At 38.8% G+C, this 27800-nt stretch overlaps 3 protein-coding genes across 4 annotated transcripts; all 3 read left to right on the forward strand.

Annotated features, from left to right (window-relative positions):
• The first annotated feature begins 249 nt into the window (after window positions 1-249).
• On the forward strand, window positions 250-1928 carry LOC106929515 (OX-2 membrane glycoprotein-like). The gene is made up of 5 exons (XM_088003700.1): window positions 250-460; window positions 564-1147; window positions 1244-1276; window positions 1429-1458; window positions 1857-1928. Exons 1-2 carry the CDS (start codon window positions 250-252, stop codon window positions 905-907), a joined length of 555 nt encoding a protein of 184 aa, XP_087859826.1. The 3' UTR covers window positions 908-1147; window positions 1244-1276; window positions 1429-1458; window positions 1857-1928.
• A 1911-nt stretch (window positions 1929-3839) lies between these two features.
• On the forward strand, window positions 3840-7289 carry LOC106929521 (OX-2 membrane glycoprotein-like). Of its 2 annotated transcripts, none has more exons than XM_088014404.1 (7): window positions 3840-3947; window positions 4797-5135; window positions 5202-5513; window positions 5715-5753; window positions 5831-5930; window positions 6014-6052; window positions 6195-7289. In XM_088014404.1, the coding sequence occupies exons 1-7, from the start codon at window positions 3893-3895 to the stop codon at window positions 6376-6378; spliced, it is 1068 nt and encodes a 355-aa protein (XP_087870530.1). In that variant the 5' UTR covers window positions 3840-3892; the 3' UTR covers window positions 6379-7289. The 2 variants fall into 2 exon arrangements, with proteins under 2 accessions (XP_087870530.1, XP_087870538.1); XM_088014412.1 differs by having other exon boundaries at window positions 5214-5513.
• A 984-nt stretch (window positions 7290-8273) lies between these two features.
• LOC106929520 (uncharacterized) lies at window positions 8274-20853 on the forward strand. Its single transcript, XM_088008158.1, has 10 exons — window positions 8274-8522; window positions 8810-9148; window positions 9215-9259; window positions 9335-9393; window positions 13715-13775; window positions 14871-15197; window positions 15480-15809; window positions 17555-17830; window positions 18707-18841; window positions 20693-20853. The coding sequence occupies exons 1-10, from the start codon at window positions 8465-8467 to the stop codon at window positions 20851-20853; spliced, it is 1791 nt and encodes a 596-aa protein (XP_087864284.1). The 5' UTR covers window positions 8274-8464.
• The last annotated feature ends 6947 nt before the right edge of the window (window positions 20854-27800 follow it).

The following is a 27800-nucleotide window of genomic DNA, read 5'->3' on the forward strand; positions in this document are numbered from 1 at the left end:
AAAAACAATAACCACAGTCCAAAGAAATACTTTAAAATATATTCAGAAAAAACAGGTAAGCTGTTGAAGACCAATTGAAAGGTCTTAACAAAACATTAATATATAATATATAAAATTTAATTTCAATACAATGATCTTGTGTTTTGAATTATATTCTGAGAAGTTAAACGTTTTTAAGCCACTGACTGATAAAGGAGAGTGAAGCTTGAGAACGACACAGTTTGAACTTATTCTCAGTGCACACTTCTCATGGCGAAGACACTCGCCACCTACATCAAGGACTTTGGTACTATAGTGAGTCCTGATCTGGAGGAGAAGATGGATTTTCAGTACGAATCTCTGCATAGCTGCTCCATGGTGATCAGGAAGGTGATGGAGGAGGATGAAGGCTGCTACCGATGTTTGTTTCACACCTATCCTAAAGGAGCGCTGATAGGCTGGACCTGTTTAAAACTTTATGGTGAGTAAAGAACAGCAGAACATCTGCAGATGGTTAACTCTTCTCTGTATAACATTTGTTATAATATTTGGTGTAACATTTGTCATGTCTGTTCTCCCCACAGAGCTGCATGGACCCTTCATTACTATCAGCAGATCAAACTCTCCTCCAGGGTCGGTTGTGACCTGTTCAGCCACAGGTCGACCTGTTCCCATGGTAACACTGTCTGTTCTCCATCAGAACCTCAGCTTCTGCCACTACAACACCAGCAGAGTGACCAACACCAACGGTACCATCACTTCCACCACCACTGTTCTGCTCTCAGCTCTCAACACCACACAGGTTGAATGTTCAGTATTAGTGCAAACTGCTGCTCTCAGAGAGCTGCTGGTCACCGTTCCTGGACTCACAGAGACGTCTGATGATGGTGAGGAACTTTTTTCAAGACTCTCATTTATAGACGGATGATCTGTTTGTGACTCTGATCTCTGATGTTCTCTCAGCAGGTTTAGATGTAGAACCTGGTTCAAATTACATTATTATTGGTAAGTTCATGCTGAGGTTTCAGTTTTTACATTTACAATTTGAATCGTTCACATCGACATGTTCCTGTTTCTCCAAAGGATTGTTTATGGTGGCTGGATTAGTGTTGGCGCTTTGTGTTGCTGCTCTCATCTTTGTGTCGCTCAGAAAACAGGCAGAGAAAAGGTACTGCTGTCACAGTGTCTGGATGGTTATATCACCTCAGTAAATGTCTCAATCAAATGATGAATGTTTGTGATAAAACTATATTTGATCACACAGGAAACATAAAGATACATCAGACATCAACTCTCAGTAAGATACTTTTATTCTTATTCTCCAGTTACACCAATATTTATTCATTTTTACAATAATTTTATTTAATACCTTTTCAAAAGGTCACCTCAGTAAATGTATTTATCTGCTGATTAATGTTTATGTGACTAAACTATATTTGTATCACACAGGAAGAAGGAAGATCCACTGGACATGTTGGCGTAAGACCATTTTTATTGTCATTCGTCAATATTTCAATATTCATTCAGCTTTCTCACTGGTATAATCGTTGGTACAAACCATATTCATGCTCCTGTATTGCGGCATAAGGGTGCGGCAATAGAAGGGCACCAAAGTAATGGCATAAGAAAACTGCTAGTCTGATTTTTTTGTAATTTAATAGCTGTTTGTGCATGTGTAAAAGAAATAAATAACAGTTATTTATATCTGTTATTTTAGATAAGTTATAAAATACAACTTATAGAACTTGGTAGAGATAAACTTGAGTTTAAATATTTTCACTCAATAGAACATTAGTGCTGTTGTGATGTATTTATTAAAAATGTCATGTTTTTTTCTTGTGCTTTGACTGCTGTAATGTTTTAAACCCACTTTGCAGAGATTACATGTTTAACAGCTGTAAGGATAAAGAAGAGAAGGAGGATGCTACAGTAGAGACAAGGGAAGACATCAGGTTGGTATAACATTAAATGGAAGTAGCAATAGCCACTTAATCGCAAGTGAATATATTTGTATCACACTGGGAAAGTGAAGATGCATCAGATATCGATTCTCTGTAAGACTTTTATTGTTATTCCTCATTTACACCAGCCTTTATTTGCTTTCTCTTGTTTGCAACATTTTAAAAGATTAACCTACTTCTACATTTACTAATATCTTCCTTTTCTTTCTCATGCACTGCAGATTTATCTAACCTTTAATTTTAGAACATTTCATGCCTTCTTCCCATCTGATGTGTTCATCAGATTTAACTTTGTTTCAAATGCATGAAAAAATGGCAAAAGAAACAAAAAAAATATCACAAAATAAGATGTTCCCTGTTGTTGTTTTCAGTGTTTTGGAACCTCTTGTGACACCCAAAACAGTAGCAGACATCGTATGTCCATCATATCTAAAGCGCAACTCCAACAGAGTGCAGCAGTTAGCAGAACAATTAAAAGAAACATCTGTCTTGAACAACGTTAAACATGGAAAGAAAACTAACTGACCTACTACTTGTGGTGGAAGAGATGAAACAGTCACATTGAGGCCAAAGGCTGTGGGAAAAGAACTTATTGTGAAGTGATGCTCCTTGGTAAGATGTCCGGGGTTCATCAGGAAGAGACCCAGAGGAAGAACCAGGACACGATGGAGGGACGACGTTTCTCAGCTGGCCTCCACAACCTGACCCTATAGGAAGATGATGGATGAAGTGGATGATTTAAAAAACTTTGTAATAATTTCAACATAAGGATGATTTTAATTAGTTAAATGTCAATATGCATTTCATTTAAAATAAAAACAAATTATTTTATGGAGAATTTTCTTTGTTTTAATTTGCCTTCTTAAGAAAAAGTTAATTTATAGTTGTTGACACATTATTTAAGTACTGTTTCATAATCATAAATAATACATCTCGTATTAATATATCATAGAATTGCATATCAGTTTATTTTGATTAGGAAGTAGTTATTCTGCTGAATTATGGTAATAAATATTTTGGAAGAAGCCCTGAAGGTGTGATTTATTAATGTCGGCAAACATTCTCTTACTGCAGGTTATGATTAAATGCTCAGTAGACACGTTTGGTTTGAAACATTTGCTTTAATATCTGGAAAATGTAGATATGAAACAAACATGCTGATGTACAAAATAGTGCAAGGCAGGAATCAACACCTGTCACAAAAACGCATAACTATAAAGGTTTTAAGAAAGTCCAAACAATGACTGGTCCAAGCAATTTTCCCCACCAAATCACAGTATTACAATACATCATTTTGAGTGTGTCATGTTGTTCTGATTGTTAAATTTCCTAACGTACTCAATTTTTTTTTCACTTTCTTATATTTTCACAACTACATTCAGTTCCCACACTGAAACTGGGCTTCACCCATCAGAAAGGTGAGGAAAAAAATACATAATCAGTTTTGTACCTCAGAATAAATTACATTTTTTAACCATCAAAACTTATCTTGTTTTTCATGATAGAGTACATAATGCCACAGGAGCTCATTTGATTTTAAAGGCAATTCTAGACAAGTCCTCAAATACAGAACAGCAACCGAGTTGGAAATATTCTCAAATATTACAAAAATATAAAGTTTGAAAAACTTGGTGCAACTTTTTTTTAGTTAATTCCAATGTAAAGTTTGAAACGTTAATATCCAAATATGGAGTCATTTTATAAAAATCTATCAAAGAATTATTTAACAAATCTGTTTTTTTACTCCAGGTTTATCAGGCTCCCTTTTCAAATAAACTCAGCTTCTTGCATGAATTTGTTGACCCAGTAAAGTCGTTGATTCTAGACTAATCCGTATAATAACTGATGACGTTATTTTATATTTAATTGTTAATCCAACACCTGGCGACGCAATGACGTCACGCGCACTTCTGAGACTCAGTATCTGTGAATCTTTAAACTTTCCGTCAACAATGCAACACGCTGCAGTCATCAGCTGCGTTTTTATTAGCAGCTTACTTCACACAGGTGAGGAGAAATTAATAATCCGTGTAGTTAAGAGAGGAAATGACGTATTCCGTCAACTTTTTAAAGTTTCTTTTGTTGAAATGTCCCCAAATGCGTGAAACGCGCGACGTTATAGTGAGTGACAAACAATAAATTATCAATAATTCAATTAAATCTAACTTTCGTGTTTTTACAAAAACACGAACTTGGTGTTTTTGAAACGTACTTGGTGTTAACGACAACGAGCCATCTTACTACTTATAGTTATAATTGTTAAAGATGAACAGGAAGTTGTTTTTGACTAAATGTGACGGTTCCGCCGTTATGTAAGCAGACATGGCGCAGACAGAGCTACCTGTTTACATATTTCACATTAAAACCACACATTTCCGTTTATTCTATTGAAGTTTTATGAGATAAAACAAAACAAAGTTGTGCTTAGTTATGAAGGTAAAAGAAAAATTATTCATGACCCAGCAAACGGGGAAGAATCGCAGCATATGACTTAATTGTATTACTTGGAGGCAGGATTTATTAAGCTTTGTCTTCTTTTCGAACTAGATGTTAAAGTTTTGTTTTTGTTGTTGATGTTATATTTTTTTGTTCTAAATAATTTTGTTATTTCTAGGACATTTTGCACTTCCTAAATAATTTAAATTTTTGGTTTCATTTTTATTTCAGTACTACAGAATCAAATGAGGAAGTTGAGCTTAAATGTTAAAAATGCAGATATATATATATATTCCTTTATAGTCCACAAGGAAAAGAAAACTCCTCTTAAGGTTACTGATATATACAAGTCTACATTTTATTGGCCAGAACTTTTTGATGTTAATATTTAGAGCCTTAATTCTGGAAACTTTTCTTCAGGTCAGTTTGCTCTAATAGAAACAAAGGAGACTGTCTGGGCAGCAGTGGGAGACCAGGCTTCTCTGAGCTGTCGGCTCACTGAGGATAAAGATGTCCTCCAGATCACCTGGCAGAAAGTCCTTCCTGATGGAGAGAAGAACCTCGCCACTTACACCAAGAAGTTTGGTTCCAGAGTGAGTGCAGGTCTGGAGGAGAAGATGGATTTTCAGTATGAATCTCTGCAGAGCTGCTCCATGGTGATCAGGAAGGTGATGGAGGAGGATGAAGGCTGCTACCGATGTTTGTTTAACACCTATCCTAACGGAGCGCTGATAGGCTGGACCTGCATAAAACTTTATGGTGAGTGAAGAGCAGCAGAACATCTGCAGATGGTTAACTCTGGTTGATGTTTTAAAATTCTGTCAGTTCTCCCCACAGAGCTGCATGGACCCTTCATTACTATCAGCAGATCAAACTCTCCTCCAGGGTCAGTTGTGACCTGTTCAGCCACAGGTCGACCTGTTCCCATGGTAACAGTGACTGTTCTCCATCAGAACCTCAGCTTCTCCCACTACAACACCAGCAGAGAGACCAACACCAACGGTACCATCACTTCCACCACCACTGTTCTGCTCTCAGCTCTCAACAGCACACAGGTTGAATGTTCAGTATTAGTGCAAACTGCTGCTCTCAGAGAGCTGCTGGTCACCGTTCCTGGACTCAAAGACTCATCTGATGGTAAGAAACTCTTTTAATGACTAAAAAACCATGGACCTCCTGTGCATTGTATATATATTCAACACAGTAAGACTGCAGATGTGGCTACAAACGTCCAATGGAAGATCTGTGACATAAAATAGGTTTTAGATGTTATTGTTAATCACTGCAAAGGTGAGACTGATGGTCACTTTGTGGTTCTGATGATTCATTTTTGGACAGGTTTGGATGAAGACTTTGAATCTGATGATAAGGATGAAAGTAAGTTCAGAATCAGGCATGGGAGTATTTTTATTCATTCAGAAATGTTGCTGAAATCTGTTGCTCTTTCTCCAAAGGATGGCTTGTAACTGTTGCAATGGGATTACTTGTGGTGTTTCTCTGTGGAGCTTTTGGGGTTTTATCCATGTTGTGGTTCAAAAAGAAGCATCAGAACAGGTAACTATTTTCAGACAGCTTTATCGTTTTGTCAGCAATGTTTTTCTTTTTCCTCGTTCTTAAATTCTGCATGTGTCACACAGGAGGAAGAAAAATCCTACAGAACAAACTAAAAATAATCAGTAAGACTCTTATTTGTTTTCTTTATTTCCTTTGAATATTCCTCATATCACATTTGCTCCTTGCTATAATAATATATTTATCTTTCCTTGTGTTTATTTATAAAAGTTTCTCATCTAAATCTTGTTTTTGTTTCTTTTTAAGGTCTGAAGAGCGTCAGATGCCTGAAAAGAACAACGACAATAACACACGTGTCCTTATTAACAGACAAATTAGCAAGCAGCAATCACTAACATCACCAACAACTCCAACAACACCTGATATAGAAAACTGTTCACCTGAGGGTATGAGACTACATCAAAAACTAACTGCCAAGAAATCTAAATAATATAATAAACCACTTGACTTGCATTTTAATGTTTAATGCAAGATGTTTTCTCATTTCCTGAAAAGTTTCACTTTTATTGATAGATTGTTTCTGTCAGTCGGCAGCCATGTTGCCTAATTAACCGTTGGCTTCAATGAAGCTCATCCACGTTTCCTACATGCTGTCAATAATTATGGAACAAAAATACTCACCGTAGAAAAAATACACAATTTATTCTTTGTGCAGTTACATATGCTACATGCTAACTGGAACTGTGTAGTTACAATAGAGGTGGCTCCAAAAACTATTGGATTTTAAAAAATATTGTTCACTATAGTTTTGTTTTGCTATTGTGACATAAGCAGCCATCTTAAATAATGTCAGAAGCTAAACAAGATGGTTAAAAGCATTTATTATGAGTATATGTCTGTATTTTTAGTATTTTGAACACTGTTGAGGTCGTCAGTTTTTATATATATGTATATGTGTAAAGAGAGAACATTTGTGTTCAAATATGGTGTTTATTGTTTTCACTAAAACTAAATGGAAAGCAAATGTACATTTTTTTATATGAACATACTGAGATACAAAGTGAATTTGGGTTTTTTTTTTCTACATTTTAATAATCCTTTCCAATACATTTTATACAAACGGAAAACTTGTGTATTTAGTTAAATAGTGGCACGTGTTGAAGAGTAAAATGTAAAATGAGCCGAGTGAACAACGTGTCAACCTTTATCTCACTGTTGCTATAAACAAAACAGACTTTGATATTCTTTCATTATAAAAAAAAACCACACTAGCTGGACTTGATATTTTTTTAAATAATAGATCTAGACAATTTTCATCTGATGCTCCAAAACAGTTACATTAAAAAGTTTTCTGCTATTTTGTGACCATTTTAAGCAAAATAAACAAGTGGACATTCCCAAGGCCTGTGTATGTGTTCTGTGGTTTTGCTGCTTCCTATTCTTACAAGATTTTTGTTGTAGTACAGAAGAAATTTAAAAAATAAAGTAAAATAAAAACTTCATTGATACGTGCAATGCACAAGACAGAAAGGAGTAACGTCACCTGTTTAAAGATGGGACAAAATACACGTTGGACATAATTACACCCCCTTTCTTCATTTATTTTCTTTGTATTAAAGACTGCCCTGTATTTACACATTTTTCACCAAGCTGCATTTCTCCCATTGAGACTGAAGTTGGCAATAAGCATGTAGTTGCAGCAGTTCGCCACAAGTGGGCATATCGATCACATTGAGTACTTCTGACGACCCAACGACAGTTCAGCGTCGTTACGGCTGTTGAACAGCGGGGACCGTCTTATCTGTCAACAGGTAAAATATAAATCGACACAATTATAGCAATGTTAATGTCTGCAGCTGCACACAACTTTCCATATTTGAGAAAAGTTGACTGTTTATCCCAGACTGTTTAGTGGTTAAATGTTTTTTGTGTTCGTTTCAGTAAATTAGCAATTAGAATTAACCGTCCCGCTAATGTGGGACTAACACAGGGGTAGAAACTAGTTACATCTGTTCCGTTACATTTAGTTGAGTAACTTTTTTGGGAGTATTTTAACTACGCCGTACTTTTGACTTGAATAATCTTATTATGAAGAACCCCTTCTCTTGAGTAGACTTTGAGTAATTTAACTGAAAGAAGAACAGTCTTGTTTTAAACATAAATTCACCAGACTCAGACACACACCTGCGGTTTTGGCTAGCTGTATAAGTTTTATATTGAAAGAAATGTATTTTTTGCCTAATTTTGTTACCTTGTAATTATGCTATTTATATGAATTACTTTCATTCTCATCTTTAAAATACAAAATTTCTTGAATGACATTTTACTTTCACTTGAATAAAAATATGGTGAAGTATTTTTGGGGGGGAACTCTATGCCCCTCTATATAATTGTTAAGCTGCATTTGTTTGTGTTGCAGAAGAAGTTAGTGAAGATGAAATAATTTATTTGTGCAATATTATTGATACTTTCTTATATAGGGCAAGAACAGCAATTCAGCACTGTGACGGTGGTTGAACAGATCGGTTGTGGCTCGCTGGCTGTGTTTGCAGATGTGAAACCAACTGGGTCAGACGATGTGTGGACCGGTCCTCCCCCTGTGCCTGCTGCTGTGGATCCTACGAGCAACACAAGGTATGTTTCACCTCCATACAGACTGCTGCTGGTTTTATGAGAACATCAGACAAACATTATTAGTTATTTATTAATTTATAGATTATTCTGACTATTAATCGGATAAAAAAAATTGGCACATTTTGCAGATTTTTTTGCTCAATTAAGACAGAACCACTTAAATTTCATCTTTTGTTTTCTTTGTGCTTGTCTCAAAAGGAGTGCCTTTTAGTTGATGAACACAAGAATAATTTAGCTTTAACCTAAAAATTGCACCCTGTTTTTATATAAGTGAGTGTTTCCTACAGGTGTAGCAGCTGTGGTCCAAACCCAGCAGACGGTGTCGGCAGCACTGGGAAAAGATGCCACTCTCAGCTGTCAGCTCCTGGAAACTAAAGTTGTCTCGCAGGTCACCTGGCAGAAGGTCTCGGGGAACACAGAGAAGAATATCTGCACTTACTCCGAGAAATTTGGTTCATCGGTGTATCCAGAATATAAAGACAAAATTCAGTTTACGGAAGCTGGATCGCAGAAGAGCTCCATAGTTATCAGGAACGTCACAGAGCAGGATGCAGGATGTTATCGCTGTCTGTTCACCACCTTCCCTGACGGAAACCTGATAGGGAGAACCTGCCTGAAGGCTTATGGTGAGAACCTCGTTTGATGATCATTTGATGGCTGGTGTGATTTAAACGTTTCAGTTTCATTTTCAGTTTCAGTGTCACCTATATATTCTGCATCGTATCACAGAGGCGTCGGTAAGTTCACGGTCAGAGTTTTTTTTGTTTTTTTTTCTTTGTCCTTTTGCTGAATCACACGTCTTCTTCCTACAGGATGGCTTTCTGTTGCTGCAGCAGTGGCAGCCTGGAATTTTTTACTGTCCTGCGTGGAATAGGTACTTCTGTCTAATCATTTTTTTCATTGTTTTACCTCATTAATGATTCAAAATCAGTTATTTGCTAACATTTTAATTGAATTACATTTAAATCATTCACAGGAATAAAAAAAAACCCTTCAAAGGACGCCACAGAAAATGTAAGTATGTCATTTGTTCCTCAGTTTTGCTGATAGATTTATGCTCTTTTACCACCTTTAGCACCTCTGTGTCCTTTGTGGGATACCATATTTTAGGGTTGCTACACTGGACATCAAGGAGGACCTGACCAAAGCAGCTGAAGAAGAACTCTACTTTGACCATTAGTGGAACAAGCCAGACTTTCCTTCTTAATCGAACAGCAGCTCTTTCCTAATGACACTGTAATAAAAGAATGCAGGAGTTCCTGAGAGTTCAATTACAGACTGGTTGTTGTCTCTAGAGCTGCGCAATTTGTTTCAGATGTTTTGCACAACTATCCTCTATGCTGCTTTAATCACAAAGTTAATCTGTTGCTTTAACCTTTGTCAGGGTGTTACTTCAGGATTTGTAAGAACACGTTTTCTTAAAAAGATCCATGAATCTGTAATAAAAAAAAAAAGGAAATGGTGGCTTTAGTTGTATTAAGCTTTTGTGCATCATAATTCTGCTTTCAAAATCAGAGGGAACTCCACAGTGAGATTCAAACAGCAAAGATATTGATTGCTTAGATCAAACATCTGTTAATAAAGAAACATTAACATATGTAAGTATTTACAATTACAAATACTTCTAAAAAAAATTGGACAAATTGTTCACAGTTAAAGAATGAAACTGTCATGTCTTTATGATGCCGACATGGATGTACAGTATGTCTGTTTTTTGCTGAGGAAAATCATGCTTTTGGTTGAATTGCCTCATGGCTGTCAATCAAGCTGATAGATGTTCTCAAGAAATAATTTTAAATAAGTAATGATTTAAATAAAAAAAATTTAAAAAGTTGATGCGCAATCAAACGTTCAAAAGTTTGGATCTATGTATCTATGTAATGTAATGAGTGGTTTTATTTCAAGATGTGAGAATATACCCAAATCCAACAGTAGGTGGAGGTAGAGCTGCATGCATGATTTTAGTTAACACGCAGTTTAAATGCTTCTACAGAGGTCGGCCTCTTCATTCGGACACTAAAGGCAGAGCAGGGAGCATATCGGAGTAACTTTGGGCTTTTACGGACTACTCGCTGCTGTCATTGGGTAAGTTTCATCAGTTATTTTTTTTTTAAGTTAAATTAAAAAGGCTAAAAGTCCGTTCAATTTAGCATTAAATGAAGCTTTGTAGTTTATCGACACCGTTTAAACACACCTGCGGGAGACGTTTTAAGCGTTTAAAAATATTACCATATCATTTTATTACTGCAGGGTTTTTTTGTTCTGTTTTCTTTTTTTTTCCTTTTTACTGCCTCTGTTTAAAAAATACAAAATATAAAAAAAATTCAAAACCTCAAACTTTAAATTTTATCCAAATTGACTTTTTTTTTTTTTTTTTTTTTTTTAGCTTTAACATTTTTCTGTCTGGAAAATAGTTTTGGGGAACAGATATTATGGGAGATTAGTAAATGTTTTTTCTCTCTTCAATATGTTATGGATATGGGACAGAATAGACGTTAGATATAATTACACCCCCTCTATTTTCATTTATCTTAATTAAAATTGATGACTCCTGTTTTAACGTAGACATTTTTCCTCAAGCTGCATTTCTCCTACTGAGACTCAGGGTGGCAGTAGGCATGTAATTGCAGCAATTTTCCACCAGAAGGCGTATTGAACACCTTGAGTACGGTAGTTATCTAACGACAGTTCAGCGCCGTAACGGGTGTTGAACAACGGAGACGGTCATTGTAGCTGTCGGTCGGACCTGTCAACAGGTAAATATCAATTATTGACACAATAATATTAATTGTGCTAGAAGTCCATGCTAACATTGGGAAAGCTAACCGTGTAACTCTGACTGTAGTGATTAAATATAATTTATTTGTTAGTTTATGTGAGCTGGCATCTTATAATTAACCGTTAGAGGTGATGGGGGACTGACAGAGTTGGATAGTAACTATTTATATTTACTTGAGTAACTTTTTAGAGGGGAAAAAAAGTACTTCCATGAGTATTTTTACCATGCCGTACCTTTTAATTTTATTTGAGTAATAGTAATATGTAGTATCGCGACTTTGAGTCAAATTTCTGGATACTAAAATAACTTCACCGAATGAAGAACGAGCTTGTTTTAGCCAAAAACTCACTCCTGTTTTTGTTAGTTTCGTAAATTTTACTTCCAAAGAAATTGGTTTGCTAGAATTTATTTATTTATTTATTTATTTATTTTCATTCTGGTCTTTAAAATACCTACATTTCCATATAGTTTCATATTTTTGGTCCATTTGTCATAATTTCGATTTTTTTTATCACTCAGTACTTGAGTAGCCTTTTGACCAAATACTTTTTTTTTCACTCTAGTAATTTCTTGAACATCCCTCGTAAAAAATATGCTATTAAGCTAATCAGTTACTTGAGTGTTTCTAATATTTATTTCTATGGAGCAATCTGATGGTAATTTTGCCTTGTAATGACGGTTTAACATGAGAAATGCTCATTGATGCTCTTTTATCGGTTTAACAGTGGTCAATAGTTAAGAAACCCACAGTTACTATCATATATATACCAAATAAATCTCATTTGAAACCATCTGGGGAAACATCTGTATCATGACCCCTACAAAACTGTCCAGAAATGTCACTTAAATCCATATTTTAGTGCTCCTCATTGGGAGCAGCTGATTGATGAACTCTGATTGGGTCCTTGGAGCTGTCTGTGGAAGGAGGATTTTGCAGCGGAAATGTTCTTCAGCTGCGACCCAACAGGAGCAGGCTGCTTGTTCTAAACCAGATGGTTGGCACTGTAAATGCTGCAAAGGATTTACAGTGACCCCATAGCTATAAAGCTGTGGGGTCTGGACCAGCAGGGGTGTTCCTCCGGTAATCCCACTGCAATAACATTGTTTCTGACAAGGAAGCACCTTTTAAGCTCAAACCCACCGCACTGGGTTTACAAACACACCCTCTGCTTTTCACTCATCCTCCATCATGTTGTGATTAATGCCTCACTGCCCTGCATTTCCTCATCTGTAATTTCTCCAAGGTATCGATTTTGAAACTCCAGGCTTTGATGGCGTCTAGACTGTTGAGGTGGCAGCTTGTTTGTGTAATTATGGGCTTGCCAAAACAGAGCCGCCTGCTGTGGATTAACATGCAAAACATCCATTAGTACCCCAGGTGATAATTCTCGTCACCATGGTAACTTGGAAGCATCACCAAAAACATCTAAAGCGCAAATATCCCCATTACCCGTAAAATCTCTCCTTCTAGTGTTTTTCTCTTTAGAAATCAGGATGTTGGCATCATCATAATCATCGCCTGGCTTCTCATTACAGGACTTGGTGGGTTAATAGGAAGCAGCTCAACATGTGCTGACCAGCAGCTCACCAAGCCACAACACTGGACATCTGACAGAGGTACGCCTACTTTATGTGATGTTTAAAGGAGACTTATCACACAAAATTCACATTTTGTAAATTTTTTACTTCGATTTTGGTCTCAACTGCTTCTAAAAACAGCTTAAGTGCTTATTAAAAGCCCCACCCAGCTGATTTTTGGCAATAAGTTGATGTTTTTTGGTGTCTGGAATCTGAGCCTTTTCAAAAACCTCACATATCTGCAGGCACTGGCCCTCATCTAGCAACCCCAGCAAAGCCTGGCCTGTTACCTGGCAACCCAAGCTGAGCTCTGGCATGTTTGGTCAGCTGGTTTTACCGCTTTTATGTGATCTACAATGGCTGCTGGAAAAGACAAGTGTTTTATTGTCGACTTACCATCCAGAAGCCACATCCTGCATTCTCGTTGGTTGTGCAGGAGGCTCTGCTAAGATGTACAGTTGCATATAATAGCTCATCTATTTGCAGCCATTTTCACCTGTGATTGTAATCGTTTAGATGGGGGGGGGGAGGCAGAGGCTTGTTTGGATTTAAAGTGAAAAGAGGCCATAAAACTGCTAATTCTGAAAAGAGCTCAAAATAGATAGACCAGTTCTATCTGAAATCTCATTATTGAGGAATTAGTTTGTGCAAAAAATGTCACGAACATGTTTTTGTAGACCCCGATTTGTTCAAGGAAACATAATGGATCAGCATTAAATGTTTTCTGTGGCTACAAGTTGTCAAAGTTGAGGTCTACCGCTCAGACTGAGGTTGTGGTTGTGGCTCGCTGGCTGTGTTTGCAGCTGCTGACTAGATGTGAAAGCGACTGGGTCAGACGATGTGTGGACCGGTCCTCCCCCTGTGCCTGTTGCTGTGGATCCTAAGAGCAACACAAGGTATGTTTCACCTCCAGGAGGGTTTTTACACAGACTGCTGCTGGTTTTATGAGAACATCAAAACATAAAGTTTCACTCACAGTGCAGCACGCAGCAGTTTTCTGTGCAAATGCTTTATATATGTTTCCTTCTAGGTTTACCTCTGGTGCTCTCCGAATTTTTCTTTGGCTGTTTTAGGGCTGCAGCTAACGATTATTCTAGTTAAAGACGAATCTATCAATTATTTTGACAATTTATTGATTAATCAGCTAAAAAAAAAATTGGCACATTTTGCAGATTTTTCAGTTAAGCATTTTTTTATACCATCTGACATGTTATAAAAACTAAAAGATGCAACTACACTAATATTTTAATTCCTTTTATTAAAGCGGTCTAAATTGCAATAATGGCAATTCTTTCAGTGAACGCTTGATCATTTGTAGCAAAGGATGCATTTGCAACAAAAAATACTTTATCGCTGCTAAAGTATCTGTGAAAAGTTCAGCTCTTTAAATCAGTGTAGAGCTGATCTGGGATTATTTTTGGATTAACTTGGATATCAAAAGGTGCTAAAATTCCAGATCTTTTTTGTAGAATTTGAACCAGGTGAAGCTAAAATTTTACCACCAGAGGACCTTTCAACATAGATTAACAATCTCTATGTCTCATATTTGATTTTAAAAGAAAATGGAATCAAGGAAAGTTAGAACAAAAAGACAAAAAAAAGAGCTGTATGTTCCATTTGGATATTTGATATTTTGTGTAAATGATAAAGTAAAGAAAAATAAAGAAAATCTCCAAATCTGATCAATCTCAGGTTCATCCTTTGACTTTGGGAGCAAATTTAGATCCAAATGATCAAATGTAATTTTAAAATTAGAGAAGAACTTCAAAAGACCTTCAGAAATCCTTGACAGCTTTTAATCACTTAGATTACAAGTACTATTTGGATGGAAAATATAAGGAAGGGTTAGGTTGCAGTTTCACTTTTTTTAATCCAAATTTCTAAAATAAGTACATTTCTAATTCATTACATCTTGTAGCAGCCTCGTAAACCTCTGTTTCTTGACATCCAGACATTTTCTCACAGCTTCTGCCTCTCTGCGTGTCTGACAGCTGCTAAGGTCACAGCTTCCACCAATCTGAATGCAGAGGTGGGTGATCCCGCCCACCTTCACTGCAACATCACCATCGAGAAGGGGGAAACCTTGCACCAGGTGCGCTGGCACGACCCTCACTCCAACATGATCCTGGCGTATACGACGCGCCCGGCGATCCACGTCGTCCACCAGGACGCCAACCTGAAGGTGACGGTGGCGCGCACGGAGTCCAGCTACATCACCATCAAGAAGGTGCGGCCGGACGACGAGGGCTGCTTCCACTGCTTTTTCGACGTGTACCCCTCTGGGAAGCAGCAAGGCACCATCTGTATCACCATCACCGGTGGGTGCAGGGAAGACCTCCGCTTCTCTTCCACTTCTCACATGCTTTTAATGTACTTTATTTTTCAACTCTAGTTATCTCAGGGATAATGTCGGGCCATGTAACTTTTTTGATTAGAGTCATTGGGTTTGTTTTGCTCAGGAAGCTGCAGGATCAGTTTTAAACTCCCAGATCAGCAGAAGTAAAAGCCCACCCACACAGATAACCGCACGCAAATGTGCTGCTGCTAATTGGCAATTCCTAAATGGAAAACCTGCACACTGCTTTTCTTCTTTGCAACAGGAGGTAGAGTCCAGCTGGAGGGGAACAGGACGGCCATACGCGGGCTGCCGGTCACCCTGTCCTGCTCGTACCCCCTCGTCAAACGGGTCGCCCAGGCTCTGTGGAGGAAGACGACCGAGCAGGGCGACACCACCACGGTCGCCTCGTACGCCAAGATTGGCTCTTACATGGGGGAGCAGTTCAATGGCCGGGTCAGGCTGAGCCCCACGCTGGGGGAGACCAGGCTGACCATCGAGGAGGTCCAAACGGAGGACGAGGCGTGCTACACCTGCGAGTTCCACACCTACCCGGACGGAACCAGGAAGGCCGTCGCCTGCCTCCACGTCTACGGTGAGACTTACGCGGTTTTCAGGCTTTCAGAAGAAGCGCAAATTTATTTTTCTGCTGAAAGTTTGGATTCTCTTAGAAAGCATCAGCTTTCAGAAAGCACTTACTGCGGCTCATAAAAAGGCAGAAATGATAAAGACACTCAGGAATGTATAGTAAATGTTTGATTTAGATTTCTGAAAGGTAAAAGCTTGAATTAAAGTTATGCAAACATTTAGTTGAAATATTATATATATATTATATTGAATTTCAACACGATTTAAGCAACTTTTGCTTGCTGGAGTAAAATCTTCACTTCCTTTGAACTTCTAACATTTTGTGAAGTTAAAATAAAAAAATAAAAAAAAAATCTGATGCTTTTTGTAGGAAATGACAAGCAAATGTTGAAAAACAAATCATTTAATAGTAAATTAGAGCAGTCCACCTGTGCGTAATTTAGCCGTACTTTAAATGTGTAGAAGGTGCTCTGGTAAGACGCATCTGCAACGCATTCATTCAAGTGAATGCAGGTCTTTACTGGTGAAACATGTTGAACCGAGTAGCTCTGTAATTTTTATTCACTATTGTGCTCCTTCTGTTGATCCGTCACATAAAATCCCAGTGAGGTTTACGGTCGTGGAAAAGTTCAAGTTGCTCGAACACTTTTACAAATTGCTGCGTCTCAGATTTTTTTATGTCACGTTGGCTCAATAAAATCTGAGCCTTGTTAGTGTTATCTGCAGATCTGGCATCTGTTGCCCTCTCTGATAGTTAAAGTAATTATTACTAAATGAGAACAAGCTTCAGTTTGCTCTTTAAATGGTGTGTAAATCTATTAAGAAATAAACCCTATCAAGAGTAACTGTGGCCTGGGAGGCAAGAGAAGCGTTGTTGTGAAAGCTCATTGAGCAGTCTGCAAAAAAACACAAGTCAGAAATGTTTGAAAGCAGAAAATCAGCACATTTTTCCCTTCATATTTCTGCATCTTAATGTAAAACAAACTGCAGGAAGTGATTTAATGAGATGAATTCTGCTGGAAACTTCCTCCAACACCACTAACTTGTTAACCTGCTCCCTCCAAACACCTTTAAAATCACCCTCTTTCTGCGATATTCAAGTTTTTTCTGTCCCCATGAGGGCCACACGCACACTATACACTCAGAGCAAATCTGTGAACAACTCAGGAAAAGGAAGTTCTCAGCATAAACACACTGAGGTCGGTCATTAAACTACTGTTCTGAACTGCCTTGGAGATGGATTTCACTTTTCCAACGCAGCACTTTGACCTCCTCCTCTTTTTATTTCCCATGAGTGTTATCAAGTTCAGACGTCGGTGGCAAGACTTCCAGGGGCGTGAGGAGCTGCTCACTTTTCCCCTGAGAGGTTGTTTTTACAGTGGAAAGGAAGGAAGGAAGGAAGGGAGAGGAAGGTGTCACAGAGGGGGAAAGGAGTAATTTGGAAAGCAACCCACGAGGGATGAGTGGCTCACTGTTCCGCTCCAAACAAAGCCTCTGTGTTGGTGTGTGTTTGTCCTGCTTTGCTCCAGACGCACAAACAGTCGCTAAAAGCCGCTACACCAACATTTGTCTCCGTTTTGCAGACCCTCCAGACAATTCCATGTTGTCTTTGTCTGGAGGGATTGATGCTGATATTCTGTCTCTCTCTCTCTCTCTCTGCATCACAACACACCACATAAAAATCTAGTTAGAATCAAGTTACAGAGCTGTAAAAATGAACCCTCTGACGTGCTCTCCCATTTCTACCCCCAGTTTTACCCAAGCCGAAGGTGACCTACTTGACGTCGCCCTCGGGAGTCACGGAGGCAAACTGCACCGCCCAGTCGAGGCCTCCATCCACCATCCTGTGGGACACTACCGTCAATTCTGTCACCCTGGGTCCACCGGTGATGTCGGTGAACAGTCAGGGCGACGGCACCACGACAGTGACGAGCACGCTGCGCTTCACGTCCGCGCTCAGCACCGTGAAATGCGTCGTGCAGCACCAGGGTTTGGAGAAAGCCCTCACGCTGGTCCTCAAAGCAGACGGTGAGCAGTTTATGCGGCGATGCATGTTTGTTGGTCCCAGACATGACTGTCGCCGCTTCCTGATCTGCGGCTCCGAGGTGCAGAGATTAGAGGTTTTCTATTTTAGTCGGGGTGTAATTATGGATACTTTGGTGGTGGGATCCTGCATCCCGTAACGTCTCAGGAAGGTTTATTTTCTCAAACCGCATGACTTTGACATGTTTAGTCCAGACATCATCCAGCGCCTTGAAAACGTATTCACCCCCCTTTGACTTTTTCACATCCCCTCTCTTAAGAACCAAAACTTCAGATTTATTTTTGAACAAAAATAAGTGCACCAGCAGCAAGTTATATTCAAACTAATGTAAGAAAGAATAAGAATCTTTATAGTAAGTAAGAAAATAAAAGTATTTCGATGTGCTATTTCAATTGAAATAGCACATTCAGCTCAAAGAAAATGTGCAGTGGAGTAGGATCATTTTTAAAAAATGTACAAAATGTGTATTCATCCATGAAAAACTGCTGATTTACTAGAAATAAAATGACAGCAGAGATGTTAACACTGTTTTTTTGATTGAGATTCTAAGTTTTATTGTTGCCGGGAGGAAGGATCTGCGATAACGTTCATTTGTGTACCCAGAATGCAGCATTTTATTGGGATTTTCTACAATATACCAATACAGAATCGGAAAGCTGTACACCACTCTTAACATTTTTTTCACAAATTTATATCAGAACAATGTGCTTCATTTCTATGTTTCCCACTTAGTCAATACTTTGTAGAACCGCCATCTTGCTTCAGTTGCAGCTGCAGGTCTTTTGGTTATCTATCTAAATGATCATTTTTCTACCCATTCTTTTTTACAAAACTGCTTAAAATATGTTTTTTTTCCTCAGGTCTCTCAGATGATGAGATTTTGCCTGATGTAGTGAGTTCACCCAACGTTGTCCTCATCTCTGTGTGTGTGGCTGCAACTGTCGTCATCCTGGGTCTGTGTGTGTTTTTCTGCAAGCGCTTCGTATGTATTAACGGTAAGTCTGAAGTCCGCTCCACCACATTTCCTTCTGTCAACACTTCAGAGAGCCTCTGTCTGTGGCAGCGGGATGGCACAGGCTCGTTTCCCAGAAAGTGAAGCTGGTAATCAAAAGTTAATTAGAAGCTCGTCTCCCAGCTTATGTGAAAGGGAATTTTTGTCATAGTGAGAGCCGGTTTCAGTTTTTCTGCAGCTGGGGAGAAGAAATGTGGGTCTAAAAATAAAAAAGTTGGAGCGATTCCCTCGTAGTCCGCCAGACGTTTGTTCTGGGAAGCTCTCACAGGTGTTTCAGTAACTTTAGAAAACCAGTTAAAATGTGAAGTGAAGCATTTTTAAACACATTCACACATTTTTTTTTCAGCCACAAGTATTTCTGGGTGTATGCCGTTGGGGAGGAAACGCTCAGCAGATATCCAGAGCATTGTTTCTCTTGCGGCCTGCTGCGGAGGCCAAGTTTTGAGTGGCTGTCATTGTGTGCGGCTGTGATGAAGCGTTCCCATGTCTGCTGGTTGCATAAGCAGAAAACAGTCTGGTGTTTTATGGGCCTGAAGGATTACAGTAGCCCAGCCAGGGTTTGTCTCATTAGACCCATTTATCTGTAAGTCACTGTTTTAGTTTGATATGGTTTATTTTTATAATGAACGACATCTTTGAGGTTGGACCAAGTTTTAAAGCCACAGATGTTTTGGCAGGGATTAGATTCCTTATTTCCTCTAAACATAAAAGCGACCTTCACCTCTGGCTAGTTCAAAGCATTCCAGTGCAGTTTGGAAAAGGAAAAGATCAAGTAAAAATATGTATTTTCAGACCAGATTCTGCATCTCATCCTGGCCTTTGACTGCTCATTTACATCCATCTAAAAGTTTCTTTCCTCCTTCTTGTCTTGTTTATCTTCCTTTGTTTTCCTACCTCCTTTCATTGGAACATTTTTTATTTTTGTTAGATCCACAAACCCTTGAACGATCCCCTCTGAAAGCTGTTAGAATTGCTTATTTTGATAGTTAAATTTAAAATATAAGTTCTTGTCTTTTCAGCCAAGGATCATGAGTTGTTGTCTTTTAAAGCTTGGCGGTTTGATGGTATCTAAATTGTGCTGAATTTGTTGGGAAAAAAAATCCAGTTTGGCACAAATATTGTACCATGAAATTATAAAGAAATATTAACAGGGGACAGAAGGTCACTTTGCAGCTATCTCCCACCTTCACGTGTCAGCGTCACTCCTTTCACTGGCAGCAACACCTTTTTCCTCTTGGTTTGTTAAACTGCGTGGTGCCAGGCTAATGTCGCCCTTGAACCGGTTCTCTTATCATAAATCCTCCCGCGCACAGGGAGGGAAAAACAAAGTAGGAACCAGAGCGTTGAAAGAAAAAGTGACAAGGTCTTTCTTATTATTCTTGGTCGAATAATAAACGAAGGCGTTGATCAAGGTTTGTTTTTTACATCGCTGATTACTCATATCAGGAGAAAGAAGGCAGAACTTACTGAAAATTATGACTTTTTTAAAAGGTGGGACTGCTACTGTGAAAAGCCATTGCTTTCATTCTTCCTAATCATGTTATTCATAACTTTCTCCACTGAGTTACAGATAAGAATCTGCAGACACAATCGTATCTGACGTGCATTTTTTTCCCCCCCACGTATGATTTGTTGAGTTGAAACGATCTGAAATGAAAATATTTTTACTCAACTCTTTCCACATAAATTGACATTTTCCTGTTGACTCAACTACGCCTGCTCTGAGCAGAATGACAAGTGGTTGCGCTGATTGTCTGAAGCTAACGGCCTGAAGAAAAGGACCTCTTTCAGTCTACAGGGGGCTTGGATTAAAGGACCACTGACATGCCTGTAGTTGAAAGCATGCCCAGTCTGACAACAAGCCGTCCTCTCAGCTTGGACAGGAAAGACGCAGCATCGTCTGTGTTTCCCAGTCCTCGTCTCGGCTGGAACATGCCGGACAAGAACACGGTCTGTTACTGTGATGTGATTCAGATGGTTGTTCTGGGGAAATGACAGCTCCTGCCTGTATCTGAAGTGAGCTATAAATGCATGGTCACATTCTTTACGACTTTCGTTTTTACGTCACACACCAAGTGAGGACTTGTGGAGATCATTTCATAATTTGCCTTTCATGGAATGTATTTATGAATGGAACTTCAGGAGTGTTTTTCTTGAGAATGGGATATAATGTAGTCCAAACCCATTTTTTTTTTTTTATTTTGCTTAATTTTAATAGTTCATTCCTTTTTACATCTCCCCCTTTCTTGGTTACAATCTTTTTCCCCTCTGTACTTTTTTATGGCATTTTTCTATTGTATCATACTTTTTTTTGTAAGTTTCTTCGCCTCCCTGGTTCTTTCCTTTATCCCCTCTGTCCTTGTCTCCTTTTGCCAACACACACTTCCTTGCGGCCTTGCTCCCATGCCTCTTATCTTGTGTCCTTGCACCAACGCCTCCTACTATGCGTCCTTGCACCACTACGTCCTTCTTTGCCTTCCTTGTCTCCTTCAGTCAGTACCTCCCCTCAGTGCATTTCTGGATCTACACTCAACCAAACCAAAGGAGCATGGGAAGAAAAACTGCACATTCAACGAGTCTCAAATTCAGAACTTCTTAAAAACACTGATTGATCCTTCTTTGTACTAAAGGCCACAGGCTAACGGTGCAGGAGATATTGTCTTGACAGCCGTTAGGTCCTCTTATTCCAACTGAGCATCACTTTCTTTCTTCTCCTGATTTATGTAGCAGGATGTGAGTGTGTCACTAAGCTCAAACCACATCAGTCGTGGTTTCTTGAGAATGACGAGTTCATTGGCCTCCACAGACTCCAGATCCCAACCCAACAAAGCTCTTGTGTGACAAGAGACTTGAATGAGACAAGTTGACAAATTGCAGTATCTGCATAGTGATCACTCCATAGGTGCCAACGTCTTTGTGAAGAATGTGCCTGACACCATGTTGAGTCCATGTCACAATGAATTAAAGGAGTTGTGAAAGAAAAAGGATGTTGAATTTGGTTCTAAAAAGGTGTTTTTAATCAAGTAACTGATGGCTTTTGTTATTTTTGGTATTTATTCACTTTATTTTTTGAAATTCCGACTGACGCATGTCGGTTTTTGTCACGGCGGTTTAATGTAACGTAGCGAAACACAGGTAAGGCATTCACGGCTGGCTTGGCGGGTATTTCTGGTTTGGATCTGGTTTGCTACGACATGGAGAAAGAAATCCACACTTCCTTGCTGCATTTTCTAAGTATGAATCTCTTCACATGTTGCAGCAGTCTGAAGTAAAACAGCATGTTAAAGCCTCTGAGCTTCAGAGAAACCCACGGTGGACCTTTTTATAGAGCTGTGATGTCTGCGGGTGAGGTCGAACCACAGACAAGCCTCAGACCGGCCTCTGATTCTGGGTATTACTTAGTCCTGAGCTTGTTCCAGTAAAAACCTGCTGGATCTATTTGTGACCATGTTTCCCTAATTCTTGGTGTGCCCCGCCACAGAAAAAGGAAGTTGACCTTGGACAAGGATGGCAAGATTTTACACAAAAATATTTTTAAGCAGCAGCTTATCTACTGCTGCAGAGGGAGTGGTGCCACATCCTGCTTGGATCTCAAAAAAAAAAAAAAAAAAAAAAAAAAAAAATCCTCTGTCCTTGAATCAGGAGAGCAGCTCCTCTGAGATTAGATGAAGGGAAACATCCTGACATGCCGATGGCGACACCTGCTGGTGAGGTCATTGAAGTGCATTGATTCAGTTTTTACAAGCTAATCTGTTTGCTCTTAATGAGCTTTAAAATTATGCTGATTCACTTCAGGACGCTGACTCAGGAGGTGTTGCAGCCATTTCTTTGTGACTCAGGAACATGATCAGTGTGAAATTCTGCCTTCTTTAGATGCTTGTGGGTGTTGGATGTGTCCAAACACGTTTCTTCCTGTTGCACTCATGAGGAGGAGTTGAAGGAAATAAGTGCAACCTTTTGCTTTGACTCTGTGGCACATTTATATCAGGAACTTTAATCACCACCCTGTTGTGGTGCATCTTTAAAATTAGATCAGAAACTCCCCATTTCGGATGATTTACTATGACAACACTGAGTGATGAACAAAGGAGTTACAACAAATTTAGCTCCCTGCTGCTCTGTAATCACTATGTCAGATTGCACAACACTGGTTCAAAGTTAAATCCACCAACAATGATTTCATGGACGCCATAAAATTCCACAAACTGTCAAAGGAAGCTGTTGTGGCGGACGTATTTCTTCTGAGTCATAGGATTCTGTGGTCTGTGGTAAAATAATCAACCCACTGTGTGTGTATTTACTGTTTTACTGTTACATCTAAGTGTAAAGTATTTATTTAACATGTGTGGTTTTTACTTTAATGCTATCTTACATATCAGATGGAGAGAAAACTCTTTTGGTTTATGTAGCACAGTTAAATATAGCAGTTGCATCCATTTTTAATTGACCAGAGAGTTTTACACAGACGGGTGTGAAGCAATGAAAGCATTCAAACTCAATAAGTACCTTGAAAATTAATATAGCTCAAAAGAGTTGATGACCTGCTACTAAAATTAAAGGCAAGTGAAACAAACCGGTTAAGGCAAAGGAAGTTTGTTTCATAGTTGATGACCACAACCCCAAAAAAGACTTTTAAAGTCTGGCAGCTTCATTTTTCCTCGATTCCAAGTCAAATATCAAGTCTTTGAGAACCAATGCTGTCCACTCTGTTGCCAACTACTGCACTGAATTTTGAAGAGTATTTGGAAACCATGTTCTAAATCTTCACGTAGATCCCTTAAACCTAAATTGAAATGCTCTCCGAGGTGCATTGTGAAATAATAAAAGCCAGAATGAGGCGCGGCCTGGTGAGTAAAGAGGAGAGAACGTTGATTAGGAAGGAACAGGAAGGGCTTTTACTTTGAAAAACACGGTTCTGTTTGAGTTAACCAACATAAGAGAGAGAAAATATTTGAGGTAAGATTATTTTGTTTGAAGTTCGCTGGACAGCTGTGGCTAAAGCGTATAGTAGCAGCCTTACAACTGGAAGGTTGTAGATTTGATTCCTCCTGTCACATGTTGATATCCCCACTGTGGATTACATGATTCATATTGGTGTTACTCAGATTATGAGTTTAAGTCCGATCTGAAAACTGAGTCATCATATCTGGAGTAGTAACTCTGTGTGGATCTCAGGGTTGTAGTTGGAGACTGTGAAGCATTTTGCAGGTTTTCATCACATCTCTAACGATTCCTTTTGTGCCGCAGTTTGACTTGGTTATTAGGGTTTTCCACTAGCAACAGGAATGTGGTACCAATTTTTTTTTTTTAAGTCTTCTAACCGTGTGTAATTTCAATGGGTTTCTGTTCCGGCTCAGGAGGTTTTTATTTTGTATTTATCTTAGCAAGGCCTGAACAAATGCACAACTGTTTACAGATACTCACATAGGCAGATATAACCTTTCTCAGCAAACCATGGAAAGAAAACTGTTAAAGGTGCTTTTTCATGAAAATGAGAATGAGATTGGACTGAAGACGAAGCTTTGAGGTCCACCAGAATTAATAGGGAACTTGTTGGACTTCTTCTCTAAATACAAAGAGAAGCTCGGAGCTTGCAGGTATGAATGAAACTATTTAAGAACTGTACATTTAATATCAAAATGTTATTTCAGAAGTGGGAGCAGGATGTTGTGGTTCACTGTGCCGTAAGAGGTCGTCGCATACAGTAACACAGAATGACCCTTATCAGAGGTTACAGAAGGCTGTTTCTGTGTAGTGCTGGGCTTCAAAGCCAGACTGACACTTTTCACAAATAACACTTTGACTGGAACCAATCAGTCGCAGAAAAGTAAAATGTTAGTTATTTTACAGAAGGCCTGAAGAGGGAGGTCGCCAGGCTTTAAATGGACCGTAGGAGTGAGACGCAGCATGCCTGTTTGTCTCCTTTTGTTTCCGTGTAACCATGGGAGACGAAGCTTAAACATGCTGTAAACTGTTTACTGCAGTACATGATAATCTTGGGTCTAATAATTTTAAATGTTCATGAATCTGAAAATCAGAGAATCCAGCTGAAATAATCAAATTTTAAAAGTGTGCGTTGACCACTGCTTATCCCGTGCTGAACATCTCTGGCCCCCTGCTGAGGTCCCAGCCTGGCCAGACCTCCAGTCTGATGAGGTGCTTAACAAACCAACCCAATCATAGGCTGAGGAGGATTTTGTTGTGGCAAGATTTATTTATTTATTTATTTTAAAAAAAAATCTTTATTTTCTGTTTCTGTCCAGACTGATTCGGCATCTGGCATCGCCGCCGTTATGCTTCAGTGGATTTCTGAGCCCGACCCAGCTGCTCAGCACCGTGCAGAGGGAGCTGCTTGTTCTGCTCCGACCAACCGGAAATGTACTGCCGGAGCAGACAAAAGCACTTCTACTGAAAGGATTATTTAATGCTACAAATGAGACGAAACTGCTGAGAAGTCGACCTTCGGTGGCCTGAAAACCTTTTTACGATTTGGTTTCAGGTCATGTCGTTCCTCTTTGTCCTTTTACAAACACCCTCTGCAGCTATAAAGTGCCACACATCCAAGTCAAAACTGACAGTCTTGAATGTGATTTTTACTTCTAATGCTCTGAAATTTGTTTAACCTGTTAGTTGCACCATAAGCTAGCGACGCCACTGCCCTAGTTCTTTAACAGCCCTGATTGGTTCATCCAGCGCACAGAAAAATGTTGGAAGAAAAACAGAAATATCCAACTCCGTTCTAAGTTTAGCCTTGTTTCGTGTCCTGACTGGATAAATATACCCTAGCTCTACTTCTGGCCATTGTCCCTCAAGCCTGGCGGCTTTTGGGACGCCAACACCACCACCGAAATGCATCTATTAGTGGCTCCTGGAGACGTACGCTGATTAGAGGAGGGCCAGTTCTGGACCTGCGAGTAACTGGAAACCCAAACGCATCCAAAGGTCTGAGGCTGGATGTGACTTTTTGTTGAACCAGGCCTTTGTGAGTCATTTTGAGCGCGGAGAGGACGGCAGCAGCTCTGTCGGTTTTCAACTCCTACATGTGGGACCAGGGGAGGGAGGGACGGGTTGTCGAGATGTAATCTGTGTGTTTCTGGGGTTAATGCCGCCCAAACGCCTCCCGAGCAGGTGAACCTGTGAATCACTGTTTGTGTGTACGAGTGTGAGACAGACGGAGGGCGGATCTGTTTCCACGTGCGCGCTTGTTTTTAAAGGAAGTCTCTGTTTTGTATGTCTGTGAGTCACTGAGCTGAACTGTAGGGAGCAGCGTCGACACTTATGAAGTGTCTATTAATCAGATTAAAGCAATAACTTTTGTAGATGTTCTGAGAAAAATAAATGTACTCTTATTTTTTTTTTTTTTATAATTTTTATACAATGACACTTATATAGTTCTAAACATTGTGATTGTGGATGAGCTTTAAAGAATTAAAGCACTGATGTGCAGCTGCTTTGTTACCTTTTAGTGTCTGTTACTTTTTTTTTTAAACATTGCAAATTATTGTGGTTTATCTTCAGAAGTTTCCCTAATTGACTCAGAATGTTTTGTCCAAAATGTCCAACGCTCCTCTTGATCCGTTTAATTTAGCCACTTTCAGCAGATTAATTCCCTGTAGCTTTATCGTAGTTTTCGTCACATTTCTTTCTCCCCAAACAAGCGTTGAGAGTAAAATTAAAACTCCTACAGAATGAAAGTTATTAACATTTTGGTCTAATTTTAGTGGCGTGGGTTGGAAAACCACCCAGACTTGATATATGGAAGTAATGCACGTCATGATTTTGTTTTTGTTTTTTTGGTAGCAAAAAATAAATCATAGTACAAATTTCAAATTGCATATATTAATTTGTATCATCGTATTATAAAATCTAACTTTAACTCAGCTTCAAGTTAAATAATTTACTTGGTTATAAAGAAATGTCCCTGACAAAGCATTTCTCTGTGACCTGATATGTACAGAAACTAACATGACTAAAACTAAACTTCTTAGTCAAAAGACTTGCAATGAATAAAATTTTGCTGTGAAAAGTAACTGTATTTTTTCAAGCTTTTTCTCGATATTACGTCTTTGGATGACGTAGAGGAGAGCCTTTACTATTTCTGATAAGTCTTAATATCATCTGCAAACATTTGTGGAATCCATCTCTGACTTTATTTATCTATTGTGGCTTTAGGATTGGGCGATATGGACTTAAAGTTTTATCAGGTACTACTCTGATAACGACAAAAATGACAATAAGAACTATTGGTTCTGTTTTAGGTAACTGTGTGGCTCTAGCCACGCTTCCGTTACAGACGTGCGTAAAACTGTCGATATAGAGTTAGGGTTAAAACACAATTTTGCAATTTCGCTGTTTCCATTGAATAAAATCACACGTGAATACGTTTGTTCACGTGGAAAGTCATGATAAACCATTCTGTGTCGTGATCCTCCAACTGCTTCCTGTCTTCTTCTTCATGGTTTGCACCAATGCAATATGGCTTATTACTGCATGAAACAGGAATGCCTTACAAAAACAATCATTTGTAATTTTTTTAGGACACCAGTCACAAAAATGTGATTTGGAACATTGAGCTGCACACAGGAACAGTTTTCCTGTCAAATGTTTGTTTTTCAATCCGTATCAATGGCAAATATTTAATTCTGTGAATATTTTTACTTTCTGAAACTATAAAGTCCTGAACTTTCCAAATACCTCACATTCAATGAAATCTTGTTTTTATGTGAAACTTTTTAAAATTTGGAAAAAGGCAGGATCTTTCATTTTTCTGAGAATGATTTGTTTTATTGTCCAAAAGTCCAAAAAGTTTTAACCATCAAACATTCTCACATGGAGATTTCTCTTTAGTCTTATGAAAAGTAACAAATCTGGCTGATGTCAACATTTCTTGGAGAATGTGAGCGGTTTGCTCGACTCGGGGGGTGGGGGGGTGAAGGGGGAAC

Source organism: Poecilia mexicana, unplaced genomic scaffold (assembly GCF_051168715.1).
Source record: "Poecilia mexicana isolate PSO_F unplaced genomic scaffold, ASM5116871v1 scaffold_2, whole genome shotgun sequence".
Taxonomy (NCBI): Eukaryota; Metazoa; Chordata; class Actinopteri; order Cyprinodontiformes; family Poeciliidae; genus Poecilia; species Poecilia mexicana.